This window comes from Oncorhynchus keta, chromosome 22 (assembly GCF_023373465.1).
Source record: "Oncorhynchus keta strain PuntledgeMale-10-30-2019 chromosome 22, Oket_V2, whole genome shotgun sequence".
Classification (NCBI taxonomy): domain Eukaryota; kingdom Metazoa; phylum Chordata; class Actinopteri; order Salmoniformes; family Salmonidae; genus Oncorhynchus; species Oncorhynchus keta.
This window is the reverse complement of record NC_068442.1, coordinates 18,235,711-18,256,917: the sequence shown is the minus strand read 5'-3', so window position 1 is coordinate 18,256,917 and position 21,207 is coordinate 18,235,711. Positions and strand designations below refer to the sequence as shown.

The following is a 21,207-nucleotide window of genomic DNA, read 5'->3' as shown; positions in this document are numbered from 1 at the left end:
GAGAGAGAGAGAGAGAGAGAGAGAGAGAGAGAGAGAGAGAGGAGGAGGAGGGGGAGAGGGAGAGGGAGAGAGAGAGATGGGGAGAGAGAGGAGAGAGAGAGAGAGGGGGGAGAGAGAGAGGGGGAGAGAGACAGAGAGAGAAAGGGGGAGAGAGAGAGAGAGAGAGAGGGAGAGAGAGAGAGAGAGAGATGGGGGAGAGAGAGAGGGAGAGAGAGAGAGATAGGGGGAGAGAGAGAGCGGGATATACATATGGAGAAACAAAGATAAAAACAAAGACAGATAATCCCTTATTTTCTGTTGAATGTGGTGTTCTCCCTCCACTGTGCTCCCCGAGGACCTCTGCTCTTCCTACACAGTCAGTCAATGATGTGTCTCCTCACAGCTTATTTGGCTAAAATCCCCAGGAGGCTGGTTTAGGCTAATGAGTAGTTAGCAGTCATGAGGGGAGGAGATGATGAGGTGAAAGGGCAGAGTGGAGGTGGGAGAGGCAAGAGGGCAGAGGAGAAGAGTGAATGATGGGAGAAAGGATAGGGAGAGTTTGCCATTGACAAAAAAATTGAGAGTTTGGAAAATATAATATTATATTGTCTGAAAGGGTCCAGGCCAAATCTCAAGTTAACGGACCAAATATTACAAACAAATGTGCATATTTCAGTCTCCTGTTTGACCAAGATTTCAGAACACGTTTACACACACCATATAACTAAAGTGGATAACAGAGAAACGGGGGAATGTATTGAAATGGACTTGTGATTTCCTATCGGACTGAGGTTTATTTAAAGCATGGCAGAGGTTGTCCTTTGAGATCTATGTTTGTTACAGTTGAAGTCGGAAGTTTACATACACCTAGGTTGGAGTATTTAAAACTCGTTTTTCAAGCACTCCACAAAATTCTTGTTAACAAACTATAGTTTTGGCAAGTTGGTTAGGACATCTACTTTGTGCATTACACAAGTAATATATCCAAAAATTGTTTACAGACAGATTATTTCAATTATAATTCATTGTATCATAATTCCAGTGGGCCAGAAGTTTACATAAACTGAGTAAACTGTGGCTTTTAACAGCTTCTAAAATTCCATAAAATTATGCCATGACTTTATAAGCTAATGATAGGCTAACTGACATTATTTGAGTCAATTGGAGGTGTTCCTGTGGATATATTTCAAGGCCTACCTTCAAACTCAATGCCTCGTTGCTTGACATCTTGGGAAAATCTAAAGAAATCCGCCAAGACCTCAGAAAAAAACAAGTCTGGTTCATCCTTGGGAGCAATTTCCAAATGCCTGAAGGTACCACATTAAACTGTACAAACAATAGTGCGCAAGCATAAACACCATGGTACCACGCAGCCGTCATACTGCTCAGGAAGGAGACGCGTTCTGTTTCCTAGAGATGAACGTACTTTGGTGCGAGAAGTGCAAATCAATCCCAGAACAACAGCAAAGGACCTTGTGAAGATGCTGGAGGAAACAGGTACGAAAACATGTCCTATAACATAACATAACCTAAAAAGCCACTCAGCAAGGAAGAAGCCACTGCTCCAAAACCACCATAAAAAAGGCAGACAACGGTTTGCAACTGCGCATGGGGACAAAAATCATACTTTTTGGAGAAATATCCTCTGGTGTCATGAAACAAAAATAGAACTGTTTGGCCATAATGACCATCGTTATGTTTGGAGGAAAAAGGGAAAGGCTTGCAAGCCGAGGAACACCATCCCAACCGTGAAGCACAGGGGTAGCAGCATCATGTTGTGGGGGTGCTTTGCTGCTATTCACAAAATAGATGGCTTCATGAGGGAGGAAAAGTATGTGGATATATTGAAGCAAAATCTCAAGACATCAGCCAGGAAGTTAAAAACCTCTCTGTGATAGGGGGCGGTATTTTCACATCTGAATGAAAAGCGTGCCCAAAGTAAACAGCATGCTACTCAGACTCAGATATGCATATTACATTTTACATTTACATTTAAGTCATTTAGCAGACGCTCTTATCCAGAGCGACTTACAAATTGGTGCATTCACCTTATGACATCCAGTGGAACAGCCACTTTACAATAGTGCATCTAAATCTTTTAAGGGGGTGAGAAGGATTACTTATCCTATCCTAGGTATTCCTTAAAGAGGTGGGGTTTCAGGTGTCTCCGGAAGGTGGTGATTGACTCCGCTGTCCTGGCGTCGTGGGGAGTTTGTTCCACCATTGGGGGCCAGAGCAGCGAACAGTTTTGACTGGGCTGAGCGGGAACTGTACATCCTCAGTGGTAGGGAGGCGAGCAGGCCAGAGGTGGATGAACGCAGTGCCCTTGTTTGGGTGTAGGGCCTGATCAGAGCCTGGAGGTACTGAGGTGCCGTTCCCCTCACAGCTCCGTAGGCAAGCACCATGGTCTTGTAGCGGATGCGAGCTTCAACTGGAAGCCAGTGGAGAGAGCGGAGGAGCAAGGTGACGTGAGAGAACTTGGGAAGGTTGAACACCAGACGGGCTGCGGCGTTCTGGATGAGTTGTAGGGGTTTAATGGCACAGGCAGGGAGCCCAGCCAACAGCGAGTTGCAGTAATCCAGACGGGAGATGACAAGTGCCTGGATTAGGACCTGCGCCGCTTCCTTTGTGAGGCAGGGTCGTACTCTGCGGATGTTGTAGAGCATGAACCTACAGGAACGGGCCACCGCCTTGATGTTAGTTGAGAACGACAGGGTGTTGTCCAGGATCACGCCAAGGTTCTTAGCGCTCTGGGAGGAGGACACAATGGAGTTGTCAACCGTGATGGCGAGATCATGGAACGGGCAGTCCTTCCCCGGGAGGAAGAGCAGCTCCGTCTTGCCGAGGTTCAGCTTGAGGTGGTGATCCGTCATCCACACTGATATGTCTGCCAGACATGCAGAGATGTGATTCGCCACCTGGTCATCAGAAGGGGGAAAGGAGAAGATTAATTGTGTGTCGTCTGCATAGCAATGATAGGAGAGACCATGTGAGGTTATGACAGAGCCAAGTGACTTGGTGTATAGCGAGAATAGGAGAGGGCCTAGAACAGAGCCCTGGGGGACACCAGTGGTGAGAGCGCGTGGTGAGGAGACAGATTCTCGCCACGCCACCTGGTAGGAGCGACCTGTCAGGTAGGACGCAATCCAAGCGTGGGCCGCGCCGGAGATGCCCAACTCGGAGAGGGTGGAGAGAAGGATCTGATGGTTCACAGTATCGAAGGCAGCCGATAGGTCTAGAAGGATGAGAGCAGAGGAGAGAGAGTTAGCTTTAGCAGTGCGGAGCGCCTCCGTGATACAGAGAAGAGCAGTCTCAGTTGAATGACTAGTCTTGAAACCTGACTGATTTGGATCAAGAAGGTCATTCTGAGAGAGATAGCGGGAGAGCTGGCCAAGGACGGCACGTTCAAGAGTTTTGGAGAGAAAAGAAAGAAGGGATACTGGTCTGTAGTTGTTGACATCGGAGGGATCGAGTGTAGGTTTTTTCAGAAGGGGTGCAACTCTCGCTCTCTTGAAGACGGAAGGGACGTAGCCAGCGGTCAGGGATGAGTTGATGAGCGAGGTGAGGTAAGGGAGAAGGTCTCCGGAAATGGTCTGGAGAAGAGAGGAGGGGATAGGGTCAAGCGGGCAGGTTGTTGGGCGGCCGGCCGTCACAAGACGCGAGATTTCATCTGGAGAGAGAGGGAGAAAGAGGTCAGAGCACAGGGTAGGGCAGTGTGAGCAGAACCAGCGGTGTCGTTTGACTTAGCAAACGAGGATCGGATGTCGTCAACCTTCTTTTCAAAATGGTTGACGAAGTCATCTGCAGAGAGGGAGGAGGGGGGGGGAGGAGGATTCAGGAGGGAGGAGAAGGTGGCAAAGAGCTTCCTAGGGTTAGAGGCAGATGCTTGGAATTTAGAGTGGTAGAAAGTGGCTTTAGCAGCAGAGACAGAGGAGGAAAATGTAGAGAGGAGGGAGTGAAAGGATGCCAGGTCCGCAGGGAGGCGAGTTTTCCTCCATTTCCGCTCGGCTGCCCGGAGCCTTGTTCTGTGAGCTCGCAATGAGTCGTCGAGCCACGGAGCGGGAGGGGAGGACCGAGCCGGCCTGGAGGATAGGGGACATAGAGAGTCAAAGGATGCAGAAAGGCAGGAGAGGAGGGTTGAGGAGGCAGAATCAGGAGATAGGTTGGAGAAGGTTTGAGCAGAGGGAAGAGATGATAGGATGGAAGAGGAGAGAGTAGCGAGGAGAGAGAGCGAAGGTTGGGACGGCGCGATACCATCCGAGTAGGGGCAGTGTGGGAAGTGTTGGATGAGAGCGAGAGGGAAAAGGATACAAGGTAGTGGTCGGAGACTTGGAGGGGAGTTGCAATGAGGTTAGTGGAAGAACAGCACCTAGTAAAGATGAGGTCGAGCGTATTGCCTGCCTTGTGAGTAGGGGGAAGGTGAGAGGGTGAGGTCAAAAGAGGAGAGGAGTGGAAAGAAGGAGGCAGAGAGGAATGAGTCAAAGGTAGACGTGGGGAGGTTAAAGTCGCCCAGAACTGTGAGAGGTGAGCCGTCCTCAGGAAAGGAGCTTATCAAGGCATCAAGCTCATTGATGAACTCTCCGAGGGGACCTGGAGGGCGATAAATGATAAGGATGTTAAGCTTGAAAGGGCTGGTAACTGTGACAGCATGAAATTCAAAGGAGGCGATAGACAGATGGGTAAGGGGAGAAAGAGAGAATTATATTATTAGTAATGTGGATAGAATCACTCTGACGTTTCTAAAACTGTTTGAATAATGTCTGTGAGTGTAACATAACTCATTTGGCCGGTGAAAACCCGAGCACAATCCATCCAGGGAAATGTGTTTTTGAGGTCAATCTGTTTTCTATGTCAAGCCCGTTTTAATATAAATATGCTTGCAGTTCCTGTGGCTTCCACCAGATGTCAACAGTCTTTAGAAATTGGTTGATGTTTTTCCTTTGAGTAGTGAAGAAGTAGCCCTTTCCTTTCTGAGTGTATAGCCAAGTGTCCTCTTTTGTATGGAGCGCGTGACCTGAAGCTCGCTCCACTTTAATTTTATTCTCTATTGAACACAATTTATCAAGTCTCAAATTGTATCGATTATTTACGTTTTAAAATACCTAATGTTGGATTAGGAAAGTTGTTCGAAATGTTTGGTCAAAGTTTACAGGTAACTTGTTAGATAATGTGTAGTCATGTCGGGCGAGTTGGAACCAATGTTTTTCTGAGTAGGCGATATAACGACGGAATGTATTGAACAAAATGACCATTTGTGATGTTTATGGGACATATTGGAGTGCCAACAGAAGATCTTCCAAGGTATGAATTATATCATGATCTCTGAGTTTTGTGTCGAGCCTGCCAGGTTGAAATATGATTGTGTTTGTATGATGGGGTGCTGTCCTCAGATAATCGCATAGTTTGCTTTTGCCGTAAAGCCTTTTTGGCTGGATTACCAAGAAGTTCAGCTTTAATTTGGTGTATTGCACTTGTGATTGTATGAAAGTTAAATATTTCTAATAATTTAATTTGAATTTGGCGCTCTGCCATTTCACCGGATGTTGTCAAATGGATCCCGCTAAGAGATTTGATCCATAAGAAGTTTTAAAGCTTGGTCGCAAATGGGTCTTCCAAATGAACAATGCAATGCAACCCAAGCATACTTCCAAAGTTGTGGCAAAATGGCTTAAGAACAACACAGTCAAGGTATTGGAGTGGCCATCACAAAGCCCTGACCTCAATCCTACAGAACATTTGTGGGCAGAACTGAAAAAGTGTGTTACACCAGCTCTGTGTGGAGGAATGGGCCATAATTCACCCAACGTATTGTGGGAAGCATGTGGAAGGCTACCCGAAACATTTGCCCCAAGTTAAACAATTTAAAGACAATGCTACCAAATACTTATTGAGTATATGTGAACTTCTGACCCACTGGGAGTGTGATGAAAGAAATAAAAGCTGAAATAAATCATTCTCTCATATTATTATTATTCTGACATTTCACATGCTTAAAATAAAGTGCTAATCCTAACTGACCTAAGACAGGGCAAAAAATGTCAAGTATTGTGAAAAACTGAGTTTAAATGTATTTGGCTAAGGTGTATGTTAACTTCCTACTTCAACTGTATCACAGTCCATACATGAACAGGAAACTCCTCCACTGTCTTTTACAGTACCCCCAACACATACCATCCCTACATACACCACAACACCCAGAGGAGTTTCCTGTTCCACGGCCCTAAATTGCTCAGGCCCCAAAATACCAGACAGCTGCTGCAGACAGTCAGCTCACACACACACGCACGCAGTCGGACCTCCGACAAGACACAGACACAGACACAGACACAGACAGACACACACACACACACACACACACACACACACACACACACACACACACACACACACACACACACACACACACACACACACACACACACACACACACACACTGAAAGCTTTTGGATGTGAAATCAGAGCTGAGAGGTATGGAAGGCAGTGTGGCTCCACAGATGTGAGCCTGGAACTTGTCAACATTGATGTTTTAAACACAACAAATAAAGAGGCTGCGAAGCAACCTTGAGATTGAACCAAAATGGACACCTATAGGGAGACTCCAGTGGATTGATATGGGATGGCATGCTGCCAGGGGTGGCGTGCATGCTGGTTTATGGCTAATATTTGGTTTTTGGCCAACCATATTCTGCACAATAAGTACATTCCGAGCCCAGTGTGTATCAGACAGAGCAGCCACACATTGGATGCGGGGTATCAGTCAATATTGTTTGTCCTTTACAGGTAGTGTATTACCTCTTCTAAGGTCTTGTTACTGTGTGTGACCTGTGAATGGAGGGGGCAGTAAGGCAATGGGGTAGCAGGGCAATAGGACAGGGGTCAGAGATAGTCATACCAGCACCTCTGTAGGAGAAGTTCCCAGCTCCCATGACTGATCTGTTCGGCCCTGAAAAACAATGATGTCAGCTTCTGGATCCACATCAAAGCTGCATATACAACATGTGCCTAAACCCCATACACGTTAGTTTCATGTTGGAACACATCTCACGGCAGCGTAACATCAGGGGTGGAAAAAACAGATACCAATTACATAATACCATAGAAACCACGCAAACCACACTGAATTTCGAATGCCCAGCCATAAGCTTGGAAAAATTACTTACGTGGGTCGTTTACTGTCCCAGGCTGTAGACCAAGAAGACCACCAGGCTGTAGTTTCAAGGAAACCACCATTGTCCCAGTGCCCAAGAAAACCATGTGACATGCCTAAATGACAATAGCCCTGTCGCACTCACCCTAGTCATCATGAAGTGCTTTGAGAGACTGGTCATGGCCCTCATCAAGGCCAGCACGTCATACACACTCCAAGTTGCCTACCGCTCCAACAGATCCATGGACGATGCCATTTCCATTGCGTGGGATGGGGGGGGGGTCTCCCTTAAATGCAACAGAAGTCTAACTTTTGTGGGGTCTCTAATGTAACCATTCTCCTACAGTGGTTTGCGAAGGTATTCACTGCCCCTTTTGTCCTATTTCGTTGCCTTACAACCTGGAATTAAAGTAGATTTTTGGGGAGTTTGTATCACTTGATGTACATAACATGCCTACCACTTTGAAGATGCAAAATATTTTTTATTGAGAAACAAACACCAAATAAGAAATAAAACCTATAAACTTGAGCGTGCTTAACTAACCCCCCCCCACCACCACCACCAAAGTCAATACTTTGCAGAGCCGCCGTTTGCAGCGATTACAGCTACAAGTCTATTGGGGGTATTTCTCAAAATCTTGGCAGATCTAGCCACCGGGAATTCTGCCCATTCTTCAAGGCAGAACTGCTCCAGCTCTTTTAAGTTGGATGGGTTCCACTGGTGTACAGCAATCTTTAAATCATACCACAGATTCTCAATTGGATTGAGGTCAGGGCTTTGACTACGCCATTCCAAGATATTTAAAAGTTTCTCCCTAAACCAGCTGAGTGTTGCTTTAGCATTATGCTTAGGGTCATTGTCATGCTGGAAGGTGAACCTCCATCCCAGTCTCAAATCTCTGGAAGACTGAAACAGGTTTACCTCAAGAATTTCCCTGTATTTTGCGCCATCCATCATTCCTTCAATTCTGACCAGTTTCCCAGTCCCTGCCGATGAAAAACATCCCCACAGCATGATGCTACCACCACCATGCTTCACTGTGAGGATGGTATTCTCAGGGTTATGAGAGGTGTTGGGTTTGCGCCAGACATAGCATTTCCCTTGATGGCCAAAAGCTCCATTTTAATCTCATCTGACCAGAGTACCTTCTTCCATATGTTTGGGGAGTCTCCCACATGCCTTTTGGAGAACACCAAATGTGTTTTCCTATTTTTTGCTTTAAGCAGGGGCTTTTTTCCTGCCCATTCTTCCGTAATGCCCAGCTCTGTGGAGTGTAAGGTTAATTGTGGCCCTATGGACAGATACTTCCATCTCCGCTGTGGAGCTTTGCCGCTCCTTCAGGGTTGTCTTTGGTCTCTTTGTTGCCTCTCTGATGAATGTCCTCCTTGCCTGGTCCGTGAGTTTTGGTGGGCAGCCCTCTCTTGGCAGGTTTGTTGTGGGGCATTTTCTTTCAATTTTTTAATCATGGATTTATTGGTGCTCCGTGGGAAGTTTAACATTTCTGGTATTCTTTTAGAGCCCAACCCTGATCTGTACTTCTGGTATTCTTTTAGAGCCCAACCCTGATCTGTACTTCTGGTATTCTTTTAGAGCCCAACCCTGATCTGTACTTCTGGTATTCTTTTAGAGCCCAACCCTGATCTGTACTTCTGGTATTCTTTTAGAGCCCAACCCTGATCTGTACTTCTGGTATTCTTTTAGAGCCCAACCCTGATCTGTACTTCTGGTATTCTTTTAGAGCCCAACCCTGATCTGTACTTCTGGTATTCTTTTAGAGCCCAACCCTGATCTGTACTTCTGGTATTCTTTTAGAGCCCAACCCTGATCTGTACTTCTGGTATTCTTTTAGAGCCCAACCCTGATCTGTACTTCTGGTATTCTTTTAGAGCCCAACCCTGATCTGTACTTCTGGTATTCTTTTAGAGCCCAACCCTGATCTGTACAAAATACAAAGAATTATCTAAATAAAAAAAGGAAATAGTAACACAATAAAATGACAATAACGAGACTATATACAGTACAAGGAGTACCGGTACCAAGTCAATGTGCAGGGGTACGAGGTACGTAGTTGAGGTAATATGTATATGTACAGTTGAAGTCAGAGGTTTACATACACTTAGGTTGGAGTCATTGAAACTCGATTTTCAACCACTCCACAAATTTCTTGTTAGAAAACTATAGTTTTGGCAAGTCGGTTAGGACATCTATATTGTGCATGACACAAGTAATTTTTCCAACAATTGTTCACAGACATATTATTTCACTTATAATTCACTGTATCACAATTCCAGTAAGTCAGAAGTTTACATACACTAAGTTGACTGTCCATTTAAACAGCTTGGAAAATTCCAGGAAATTATGTCATGGCTTTAGAAGCTTCTGATAGGCTAATTGACATCATTTGAGTAATTAGCATGTATTTCAAGACCTACCTTCAAACTCAGTGCCACTTTGCTTGACATCATGGGAAAATCTTTAAAAAATCAACCAAGACCTCAGAAAACAAATTGTAAATTGTAGACCTCCACAAACCTGGTTAATCCTTGGGAGCAATTTCCAAGTACCAAGTTCATCTGCACAAACAATAGTATGCAAGTATAAACACTATAGGACCACGCAGCAGTCATACCGCTCAGGAAGGAGACGCGTTCTGTCTCCTAGAGATGAACGTACTTTGGTGCAAAAAGTGCAAATCAATCCCAGAACAACAGCAAAGGACCTTGTGAAGATTCTGGAGGAAACAGGTACAAAAATATCTATATCTATATCCACAGTAAAACGTGTCCTGTATCGACATAACCTGAAAGGTTACCCAAGGAAATGCTACCAAATACTAATTGAGTGTATGTTAACTTCTGACCCACTGGGAATGTGATAAAAGAAATAAAAGCTGAAATAAACCTCTCCACTATTATTTTGATATTTCACATTCTTAAAATAAAATGGTGATCCTAACTGACCTAAGGCAGGGAGTTTTTACTAGGATTAAATGTCAAGAACAAAAAACTGAGTTCAAAAGAATTTGGATAAGTTGTATGTAAACTTCCGATTTCAACTGTATGTAGGGGTAAAAGTGACCAGGCAATCAGGATAGATTATCAACAAAGTAGCAGCATCGCATGTGAAGAGTGTGAATGTGTGTGTGTGATGTCTATGTGTGTGTGTGTGTGTGTGTTGTGTGAGTGTATGTAGTGTTTGTGTGTTGGAATGTTAGTGTAGGATGTGTCAGTGTGTGGGTAGAGTCCAGTGAGTGTGCATAGAGCCAGCTCAAGAGATTCAGTCCCCCAACAAAAAAGGGGTTTAACGCAAAGCTTGAGGTTAAAAGCTGTTCAGGAGTCTTTTGGTCCCAGTCATGGCTCTCCGGTACCGATTGTCGTGTGGTAGCAGAGAAAACAGTCTATGACTTGGGTGGCTGGAGTCTTTAGGCCCTTTCTTCTGACACTGCCTGGTATAGCAGTTCTGGATGGCAGGGAGCTCAGCTTCATTTGGCCGTACACACTACCCTCTGTAGCTCCTTATGATCAGATGCCAAGCAGTTTTCCATACCAAGAGGTGATGCAGCCAGTAAAGATGCTCTCAATTGTGCAGCTGTAGATCTTTGTTTTGTTTCGCTGACTTTAAGGGAGTGTTTATGGTCCTGGCACCAAATTGCCAGGTCTCTGACCTCCTCCCTATAGACTGTCTAATAGTCATCGTTGATCAGGCCTACCACCGTCATGTCGTTGGCAAATGTAATGATGGTGTGAGAGTTGTTCACGGCCACACAGTCGTGGGTGAATAGGGAATACAGGAGGGGACTAAGCACGCACCCCTGAGGGGCCCCAGTGTTGAAGGTCAGCGTGGCAGATGTGTTGTTGCCTGCCCTCACCACCAGGGGGCAGCCTGTCAGGAAGTCCAGGATCCAGTTGCAGAGGAAGGTGTTCAGTCCCAGGGTCCTTAGCTTGGCAATGAACATGGAGGGCACTATGGTGTTGAATGCTGAGCTGTTGTCAATGAACAGCATTCTCACGTAGGTGTTCCTTTTGTCCAGTTAAGAAAGGGCGTGTGGAGTGCTATATACTGCGTCATCTGTTAATCTGTTGGGGCAGTATGCGAATCCATGGTGTCTCGGATGATGGTGTTGATGTGACCCATGACCAGACTTTCAAAGTATTTCATGGCTACATATGTGAATGCTACGGGGCGTTCTTGGGCACAGGGACTATGTGTACTGCTTGAAAATATGTACTGTAGGTATTACAGACTGGGTCAGGGAAAGGTTGAACATGTCAGTGAAGACACTTGGCAGCTGGTCAGCACATGCTCTGAGTATGCATTCTGGTACGGAGAGCGTGAACACACAGTCATCCAAAACAGCTGGTGTTCTCATGCATGGCTCATGTTTGTTCGGGTTTTGATCGAGATGTTTGATCGGGTTCAAGTCCGTGGCCGGGCCACTCAAGGACATTCAGAGACTTTACCCGAAGCCACTTTTACATTGTCTTGGCTGTGATGATTAAAGTCGTAGTAGTATTGGAAGGTGAATCTTCGCCCCAGTCTGAGCCTCTGAGCGCTCTGGAGCAGGTTTTCATCAAGAATCTCTTTGTACTTTGCTCCATTCATCTTTCCCTCGATCTTGACTAGTCTTCCTGCCACTGAAAAACATCCCCACAGCATGATGCTGAAACCACCAGATTTCCTCTAGATATGGCACTTGGCATTCAGGCCAATGAGTTCAATCTTGGCTTCATCAGACCAGACAATTTTGTATCTCATGATCTGAGAGTCCTTTAGGTGTCTTTTGGCAAACTCCAAGCAGGCTGTCATTTGCCTTTTCCTGAGGAGTGGCTTCCATCTGTCCACAATACTTTAAAGGCCTGATTGGTGGAGTGCTACATAGATGGTTGTCCTTCTATAAGGTTCTCCCATCTCCACAGAGGAACTAACTCTGGCGCTCTGTCAGAGTGACCATCGGGTTCTTGGTCACCTCCCTGACCAAAGCCCTTCTCCCTTGATTGCTCAGTTTGGCCGGGCGGCCAGCTCTAGGAAGAGTCTTGGTGGTCCCAACATTCTACCATTTAAGAATGATGGAAGTCACTGTGTTCTTGGAGTCCTTCAATGTTGCAAATGTTTTGGTACCCTTCCCCAGATCTACGCCTCTATGCAGTCATGTCTCGGAGCTATACGCTATACGGAAAGTTCCTTCAACCCCATGGTTTATTTTTGTCCCCCGACATGCACTGTTAACCATGCGACCTTACATAGACAGGTGTGTGCCTTTCCAAGTCATGTCCAATCAATAGAATTGACTCCAAGTTTTAGAAATATCTCAAGGGTGATAAGTGGAAACAGGATGCACATCAGCTCAACTCCAAGCCTCATAATAAAGGGTCTGAATACTTATGTAAATAAGGTATTTCTGTTTTTTTAAGTTTAGTACATTTGCAAAACATATCTAAAAACCTGTTTTTGCTTTGTCATTGTGAGGTATTTTGTTTAGACTGCTGAGGAATTTGTTCTATTTAATCAATTTTAGAATAAGGCTGTAACATAACAAAATGTGGTTGATATAGAGTACCAGTCAAAAGTTTGACACACCTACTCATTCCAGGTTTAAAAAAAAGTTTTACTAATTTCTACATTCGAAAATAATACTGAATACATCAAAACTATGAAATAACACATATGGAATCATGTACAGTATTAACCACAAATCAAAATCCATTTTATATTTGAGATTCTTCAAAGTAGCCATGTTTTGCCTTGATGACAGCTTTGCACACACTTGGTACCCCTTAGATCACATTAATAAGTTCAATTATGATATTCTATAGTGTGTATGATATGACAGGAATGTGCTTGGGGCAGCTCATCAATACCATTTGGGACATTACAAAGCATGACTTTAAGCATCTCTGGAGGCCGGAGACGATGTTTCAAACGATATGAATGCCAGATGCGCCAAAAAACCTTTTGACCCTCTCTTGTAGTTTCCCTGTAGGCCAATATAAATCAATCCCCACAGCATGCCAAATCAGCCTGGTATACGAGCCTAATTTATAGGCCAGTTAAACTGTCACTAAGCAGAAGGAGACCGTCGACACCTCAACATCCCAAGAGGATCCTCAGTTCACTCATAATCTGATAATTCAGTAAGGTAATCACGTCTGTAAACCCCCCTGGATGTACAGTACCAGTCAGAAGTTTGGACACATCTACTCATTCAAGGGTTTTTCTTTATTTTTACTATTTTCAACATTGTAGAATAATAGTAGAGACATCAAAACTATGAAATAACACGTATGGAATCACATAACCAAAAACGTGCTAAACAAATCACACTATATTTTGGATTATTCAAAGTAGCCACCCTTTGGCTTGATGACAGCTTTGACCACTCTTGTCATCTCTCATTCAGCTTCACCTGGAATGCTTTGGTAGCCATGCTGGTTAACCTCTTCAGGATTAGCCACTTTTTTTCAAATTGTTCACGCTGTTATCAAGGCAAAGGGTGGCTATTTGAACAATCTCAAATATAAATGTGTTCACTATTATTCTACAGAGCAGAAAGTAGCAAAAATAAAGGAATACCCTTGAATGAGTATGTGTGTCCAAACTTTTGTCTAGTATTGTATATGGACCAGAACTTGGTTTACAAATGGTGTAGTGAATCTACAGCAACAGCGGTCAATTAAGCAATAATGACAACATTGATTTCAATTTAATGACACACTGTCTCTCTTATTTGATAACACCAAGCCTTGTTCTTATGCAATCCACTTTGTGCTCTAATTATAGGAAAGAGGATGACTATTGGACAGTTTCTACCGCCCTAGCGTCTGTACACTGATGTACAGTATATCAGTGAGTGTAAGCAGACGTGAGTCTGGGTAGATGGAGTCCAAGCCAATAACTACGAGGGCTAGATTAGTCTACCCAGACACTTAACAGATCCCATACAAATAACAGGATGCACTAAGTCACTGTCGCCTCAACTATGGCTCCCCTCCAGACTGCTGCTGGTGGTTTACTTAGTGCTGAGCTATGAACAAACAATATGAGACAAGGACAAAGTAGACTGTCTACTTTTTATAAAAGTATGCGTTTATTGTTGCCACCTCACAGTCCAACTTAGGTGCATGAATAGATAAACAGACTGGATACGTGGAAGGTATTTAGCAACTGCTGGAGGAAAAATGGAAGCTTCTTTATTCTTAAAACGTAATGCTGTAAAGCTGTTAAGTGTTGGCTTTTAACAATGGACATAAACAGGTCGGAGGCTAACCCATGGGCTTGTTGGTTATTATGTTCATTCTGTGGTCATTTACAGTGATCGTGCCTCTGATGCTGTCTGGTTGAATGCATGTGTAATTAACTCCAAGTAACAATGCTGGTGAGGCTGTCCAAGTGTATTGTAGAGCTTTGTAAAAATGTCCCTGCATGTTCTATGTAAACAACTATCCAAACCTCTCTCTTATGCCCGCACTCTCCATCTCTCTCTCTCCCTCTCGGTTTCTCTCTATGTGGCCCCCGAAGAAGCAGACACACAGTCAAAGCAGAAGACACAATACAATACTAAAGAGATGAGTAGGGATGAGAACAAGAGCACTGGGCCAAATGTGCTTTGAACACATTGTCACGATTTTTGAAATGAGTGGACCAAGGCACAGCGTGCGTAGAGTTCCACATTATACTTAATAGTGAAACTTACAACCAAAACAACAAAGAATATAACAAACGTGCAGTATTGCAGTGCTCAAGGCAACTATACAAAAACAAGATCCCACAAACAACAGGTGGGAAAAGGCTGCCTAAATATGATCCCCAATCAGAGACAACGATAGACAGCTGCCTCTGATTGGAACCATACCAGGCCAACATAGAAATGCAAAAACTAGAGTACCCACCCTAGTCACACCCTGGCCTAACCAAAATAGAGAATAAAAAGGATCTCTAAGGTCAGGGCGTGACACACATAAAACCATCTGGGGTGGAGGGACAGGCTTGTTGAGCAACTGGTTACATAAGCAATAGCTCAATGGCATCACACTGGAATTATACTGGAATCCTCAGGTTATACACATTATGACAATGGTGGATTCCCTTTAACCTGTTACTCCTACCCCCTACTTTTTCGAACATTCTGTTAAAAATCGCGCAACATTTCAGCGCCCTGCTACTCATGCCAGGAATATAGTATATGCATATGATTAGTATGTGTGGATAGAAAACACTCAGACGTTTATAAAACTGGTTAAATCACGGCTGTGACTATAACAGAACGTGCGTTTCATCGAAAAGTGCAGGAAAATCTGATCACTGAAAATGGGAAAATATATCCATGCGCCACTTCAACCAATTGTTAAACGTGAACCACATTAAATGGGGCCGAGGTTGCAATTACCTACAGCTTCCACACAATGTCAACAGTCTTGTCATTTGCCTGCTATTTGTTTCTTGGTCAAACAGACACAAGGCAGCGCAGTTCTTCCGGTCTCCGACCGGATATTTTGGTTGAGATTTACCCGGACATTATTTCCAGACGTACAGCTATAGAATATACATCGCCTCGTAATCAATTTGATCGCTTATTAACGTTTACAAATACCTAAAGTTGCATTACAAAAGTATTTCGAAGTGTTTTGTGAAAGTTTATCGTCAACTTTTTTAATTTTAAAAAATGACGTTACAAAACGCTATTTTTTTCATTGATCACACAGTCTTCATAGATCGATATCTAGGCTATATATGGACCGATTTAATCGAGAAAAAAAGACCCAATAGTGATGTTTATGGGACATCTAGGAGTGCCAACAAATAAGATGGTCAAAGGTAATGAATGTTTTATATTTTATTTGTGCGTTTTGTGTAGCGCCGACTATGCTAATTATTTTGTTTACGTCGCCTGCGGGTCTTTTGGGGTGTTACATGCTATCAGATAATAGCTTCTCATGCTTTGGCCGAAAAGCATTTTAAAAATCTGACTTGTTGCCTGGATTCACAACGAGTGTAAATTTAATTCAATACCCTGCATGTGTATTTTAATGAACGTTTGAGTTTTAATGAGTGCTATTAGCATTTAGCGTAGCGCATTTGCATTTCCAGATGTCTAGATGGGACGCCTGCGTGTCAGGTAGGAGCAAGAGGTTAAAGACTTCCCTGTTGTCCCTGGAGTAAAACATTTTCTATAGGTTGTTGTTTTACATGAAACATAACCCTTCTTTTCAGGGTTACCACAGCAATAATATGTCAGCAAAAGAAGAACCGATCCAAAACAAACTGAATTGCGAAATCACTCATAGAGCTTTCCAAACAAAGTATGACAGCAGTGCAGTTGAATTGACTGTCTTCACTTATAATTCCGCACTGATAATACATTTGACCTGGCCTCTCACAATCTATTCTCTTAGTGATGAAAATAGTATGCCATTCCTGAACTGTCCTTGGATGGCAGAGATGAGAATGAGATTCTTAAGGAGAAGCGCAGATCTCCCTTGGAGTAGGATATCGTTTATGAGTTGATTAATGTTACAAGGCCAGAGAGATGGGGGGATTGTAGGAAGGGATATCTAACCGCATTCCAGGACATCGCCTGTACATCTCCTGTCCAGCTGACTGTCCACAAACAACCTTTCAAAGATTAATCAAAGCCTCAACACTAACTCACATACTCCCCTGTGTGTGTATGCATGCATGTGTGCGTGCGTGCGTGTGTGTGTGTGTGTGTGTGTGTGTGTGTGTGTGTGTGTGTGTGTGTGTGTGTGTGTGTGTGTGTGTGTGTGTGTGTGTGTGTGTGTGTGTGCGCGTGTGCATTTACTGTATGTGTACTGTGTGTATGTACTATTGAGGTTGTTACCATGGAGAATCAGCTCTGCATAGCAACAGGACTTTGGGTCAGAGGAAAGAGCCACAGAGCTCCGAAATAAACTAAACAAAAAAAGAACAGTTCCTTTTTCAGGACCCTGTCTTCATCCAAATGACTTGGCATTGTAAAGGGTTTAAACACTGTTTCCCATGCTTGTTCAATGAACCATAAACAATTAATGAACATGCACCTGTAGAAGGTCATTAAGACACTAACAGCTTACAGAAGGTAGGCAATAAAGGTCACAGTTATGAAAATTTAGGGCACCGAGGGTGCCTTTCTACTGACTCTGAAAAACATCAAAAGAAAGATGCCCAGGGTCCCTGTTCATCTGCGTGATCGCACCTTAGGCATGCTGCAAGGAGGCATGAGGACTGCAGATGTGGCCAGGGTAAGAAATTGCAATGTCCGTACTGGGAGATGCCTAAGACAGTGCTATAGGGAGACAGGACGGACAGCTGATCTTCCTCGCAGTGGCAGACCACGTGTAACAACACCTGAACAGGATTGGTACATCCGAACATCACAACAGCGGGACAGGTACAGGATGGCAGCAACAACTGCCCGAGTTACACCAGGAACGCACAATCCCTTCATCAGTGCACAGACTGTCCGCAAGAGGCTGGACTGAGGGTTTGTGGGCCTGTTGTAAGGCAGATCTTCACCAGACATCACCAGCAACAACGTTACCTATGGGCACAAACCCACAGTCGCTGGACCAGACAGGACAAAAAGTGCTCTTCACTGACGAGTCTGGGTTTTGTCACACCAGGGGTGATGGTCGAATTCACGAGGCTTGTACTCTGGAACGGGATCGATTTGGAGGTGGAGGGACAGTCATGGTCAGGGGCGGTGTGTCACAGCATCATCGGACTGAGCTTGTTGTCATTGCAGGCAATCTCAACGCTGTGAGTTACAGGGAAGACATCCTCCTCCCTCATCTGCTACCCTTCCTGCAGGCTCATCCTGACATGACCCTCCAGCATGACAATGCCACCAACCATACTGCTCATTCTGTGCGTGATTTCCTGCAAGACAGGATTATCAGTGTTCTGCCATGGCCAGCGAAGAGCCCGGATCTCAATCCCATTGAGCACGTCTGCGACCTGTTGGATCGGCGGGTGAGGGCTAGGGCCAATCCCCCCCAGAAATGTCCGGGAACGTGCAGGTGCCTTGGTGGAAGAGTGGGGTAACATCTCACAGCAGGAACTGGCAAATCTGGCGCGGTCCATGAGGAGGAGATGCACTGCAGTACTTAATGCAGCTGGTGGCCACACCAGATACTTACTGTTACTTTTGATTTTGACCCCCCCTTTGTTCAGGGACACATTATTCAATTTCTGTTAGTCACATGTCTGTGGAACTTGTTCAGTTATGTCTCAGTTGTTGAATCTTGTTATGTTCATACAAATATTTACACATGTTAAGTTTGCTGAAAATTAACACAGTTTACAGTGAGAGGACGTTTCTTTTTTTTGTGAGTTTAGATTAACAGTTCAGGCCTCGTTGGCTGCAGTTACACCTCATGAAAACTGGGAACATGTATGTAGAAGTCTTAAATGCAGGGAAGAAAGATAAGTTAGGAAGAGAGAGTGAGAGAGAAAGAGAGAGAGGGAGGGAGGAAGGGAGAGGAAAGAAGGATATTATGATTGGACTGGTGGTGGGAGGGAATGTGTAGAATGCTGCGAAGAGAAGAGTGTTCCGTAATGATGACACGGTGCCATGTCTGAGGCCACTCTCTGTCTCTCTCCCTTCTTTCTCCCTCTCTCTGTCTTTCTGTCTCTCTCTCTCTCTCCCCTCTTTCTCCCCCCCTCTCTCTCTTTCCACATTCATCTCAGATGAATTTCCACTTGTCTATGCTCAGACTTCTCCACAGTTACATAATGAAATCTGTTCAGTTTAAAAGGACCTCAGATCAAATCAATATCCGACTAAATGTTCCTCAGATTTATTGTGTACCAACCTAACACATGGAGAGAGGGTCAACATTGGTGCTGCCAGCCTGCCACATAATTCAATATAGTTTATGATTGATGACTTGATTCAATAATGTGTTTGCCATCTTGCAACACTTGATTGTTAATGTATTTGCCATTAATAAATGAATGTCTGATGTAATACAATATGACAAAACACACACAGATGAGCAGGCAGAGGAGGAGCATGTGTATAGAGAGGCTGCATCCATATGGCTGGATTCAACATCTAGGCATTTCACAGTGGAGACCCGTGGCTTGTTTGCCCAGAAAAATCTGCTCAATTAGATATTATTCTAACAAATGCCCTTCATACGTTTACAGCCATTGGGATATGTGCCAATGAGTTCAGTGACCATTGTCGCGTTGCCTGTATAAGAGATGTTAAACTACCCAAATCTCGCTCATGCGTTATTACAAAGATAATTATTTAGAATTTTAATGAGCACTTTTTTTTTTGTCTGATCTGGGATTGAATGACTGGGGGATTGTGTCATCTATCACCGACTCAGATCAGGCCCTTAATTGTGTTATTACCCTGTTAACTCTGTTGCAGATAAATACAAAAGACTAAGGGTAAAAGACTGTTGTAATCCTTGTTTTACACATGAATTGTCTAAGAAATGACAGGAAAGAAATTTCGATGGGCTGATCCTACGTCTGACTGCAAGACAAACTGATCCTACGTCTGATTGGCAGTCCATCAGACATTTGAGAAATAGATGTCTATCCCTGGTTAAAAAAGCAAAAAAAAAAGGAATATATCTTGCCTCTCCCTAAATATCAGGAAGCAGATTGTACAGTCCACCTTCCTGACAGATCATTATGGTGACACCATTTACCAGATTGCAGCAGCCACCACTCTTAAACCTTTGGATGCCGTCCACCATAGCGCCATTCGTTTTATCATTGAGGACAGTTTTAGTACTCACCACTGCATCCTGTATCAACAGGTTGGCTGGTCCTCATTAAAGGCCCATAGATCAATTCATTACTCCCTTTTTGTTTGCAAAGCCCTACTACACAAGCTTCCAACTTATCTAACGTCTTTGCTAATGTATAACATAATGAGATATCAAACCCGTTCACAGTGTTGGTTCGCTCTTCAGATTCCTCGGGTCTCCACGGAATTAATTAGGTAAATCGGCTTTTAGTTTTCACGCTCCACATTTTTGGAATCACTTACAACATGTATTACATTTGGATTCCCTGGTGACACTCTGGCATTTTCAAACTCTGATGATAAATTAGTTCACTGAGGTGTGCAATTGTGTTGATTTATTGATTGATTGATGTAATAACTTGTTTATGATGTCTGAATGTTAGTGACGTTCTAATGTAATGTACTTGTTATTGTATCTTGTTACATATTTTAATTTTATTTTACTGGTCCTTCTGTAGCTCAGTTGGTAGAGCATGGCGCTTGTAACGCCAGGGTAGTGGGTTCGATCCCCGGGACCACCCATACGTAGAATGTATGCACACATGACTGTAAGTCGCTTTGGATAAAAGCGTCTGCTAAATGGCATATATATTATATTATATTACTTCATGGTCTCGGGGTACCATTGCAAATGAGACCCTGGTCTCAATTGGGCTCCCCTGATTTAAAGAAAAGTGAATTTAAAAAAATGTATTTGACCCAGGTGTGCTGGTTTGTTCCCAGATTACAGGTACCTGTATAACCACTGCCCGGGCCCAGAATGGAACGTCATGTGTCGGGGCTGCTGTGAGTATGACGTCATCCGTTGTAAGTGTCCTTTCCAGGGCACCCCTGTTGGCTACGCTGTGCCCTGCTGCCGCAACGCAATCAACGAGTGTGACCCCTGCATAATCCACCCAGGTAAACCTGTCCAAGATCGCCATGCTGGCTCAAAACTTGGGGAGTACTTCTCCATTTAGGTTATCTTATCTGGTAAACCTGTGGAGGACTGGTTGATTGCACACGATTTGATTAACAACAACATGGTCAGATACATGGAATTCCATTATGCCTTAGTGTTGGATTTGTTAATACATGTTTCATTTGCAAGTACACACAGTGTGGAGGAGGCTATTCTACCAGTACATTTCTGAAACAGTACCCATTAGATCCAGTGTTGTGTCTTTACTGATGTTTTAGTCTGTATGCCATCTGCCTTCAAGGCTCTCTTATAAGCCTAGCCGACATACAATAGCAGTGAGGTTGGGCCACGTAGAGTGAAATGCAATAAGTTTAGACCAACCACATTAGAGACAAATGCCTAACCCTCATTATTTT

General features: G+C 44.0%; 1 protein-coding gene across 2 annotated transcripts in view; it reads left to right on the top strand.

The window, feature by feature from the left end:
- pamr1b (peptidase domain containing associated with muscle regeneration 1b) overlaps positions 1-21,207 on the top strand; it is a 61,156-nt gene that overhangs the window by 2,133 nt on the left and 37,816 nt on the right. The window contains exon 2 of one of the 2 annotated variants that reach the window (XM_035798411.2): positions 20,614-20,790. The exons of the other annotated variant lie outside the window; for it this stretch is intronic. Within the exon in view, the coding sequence (XP_035654304.1) occupies positions 20,614-20,790 (177 nt within the window). The remainder of the gene's footprint in view (positions 1-20,613; positions 20,791-21,207) is intronic. 2 annotated transcript variants of the gene reach the window in all.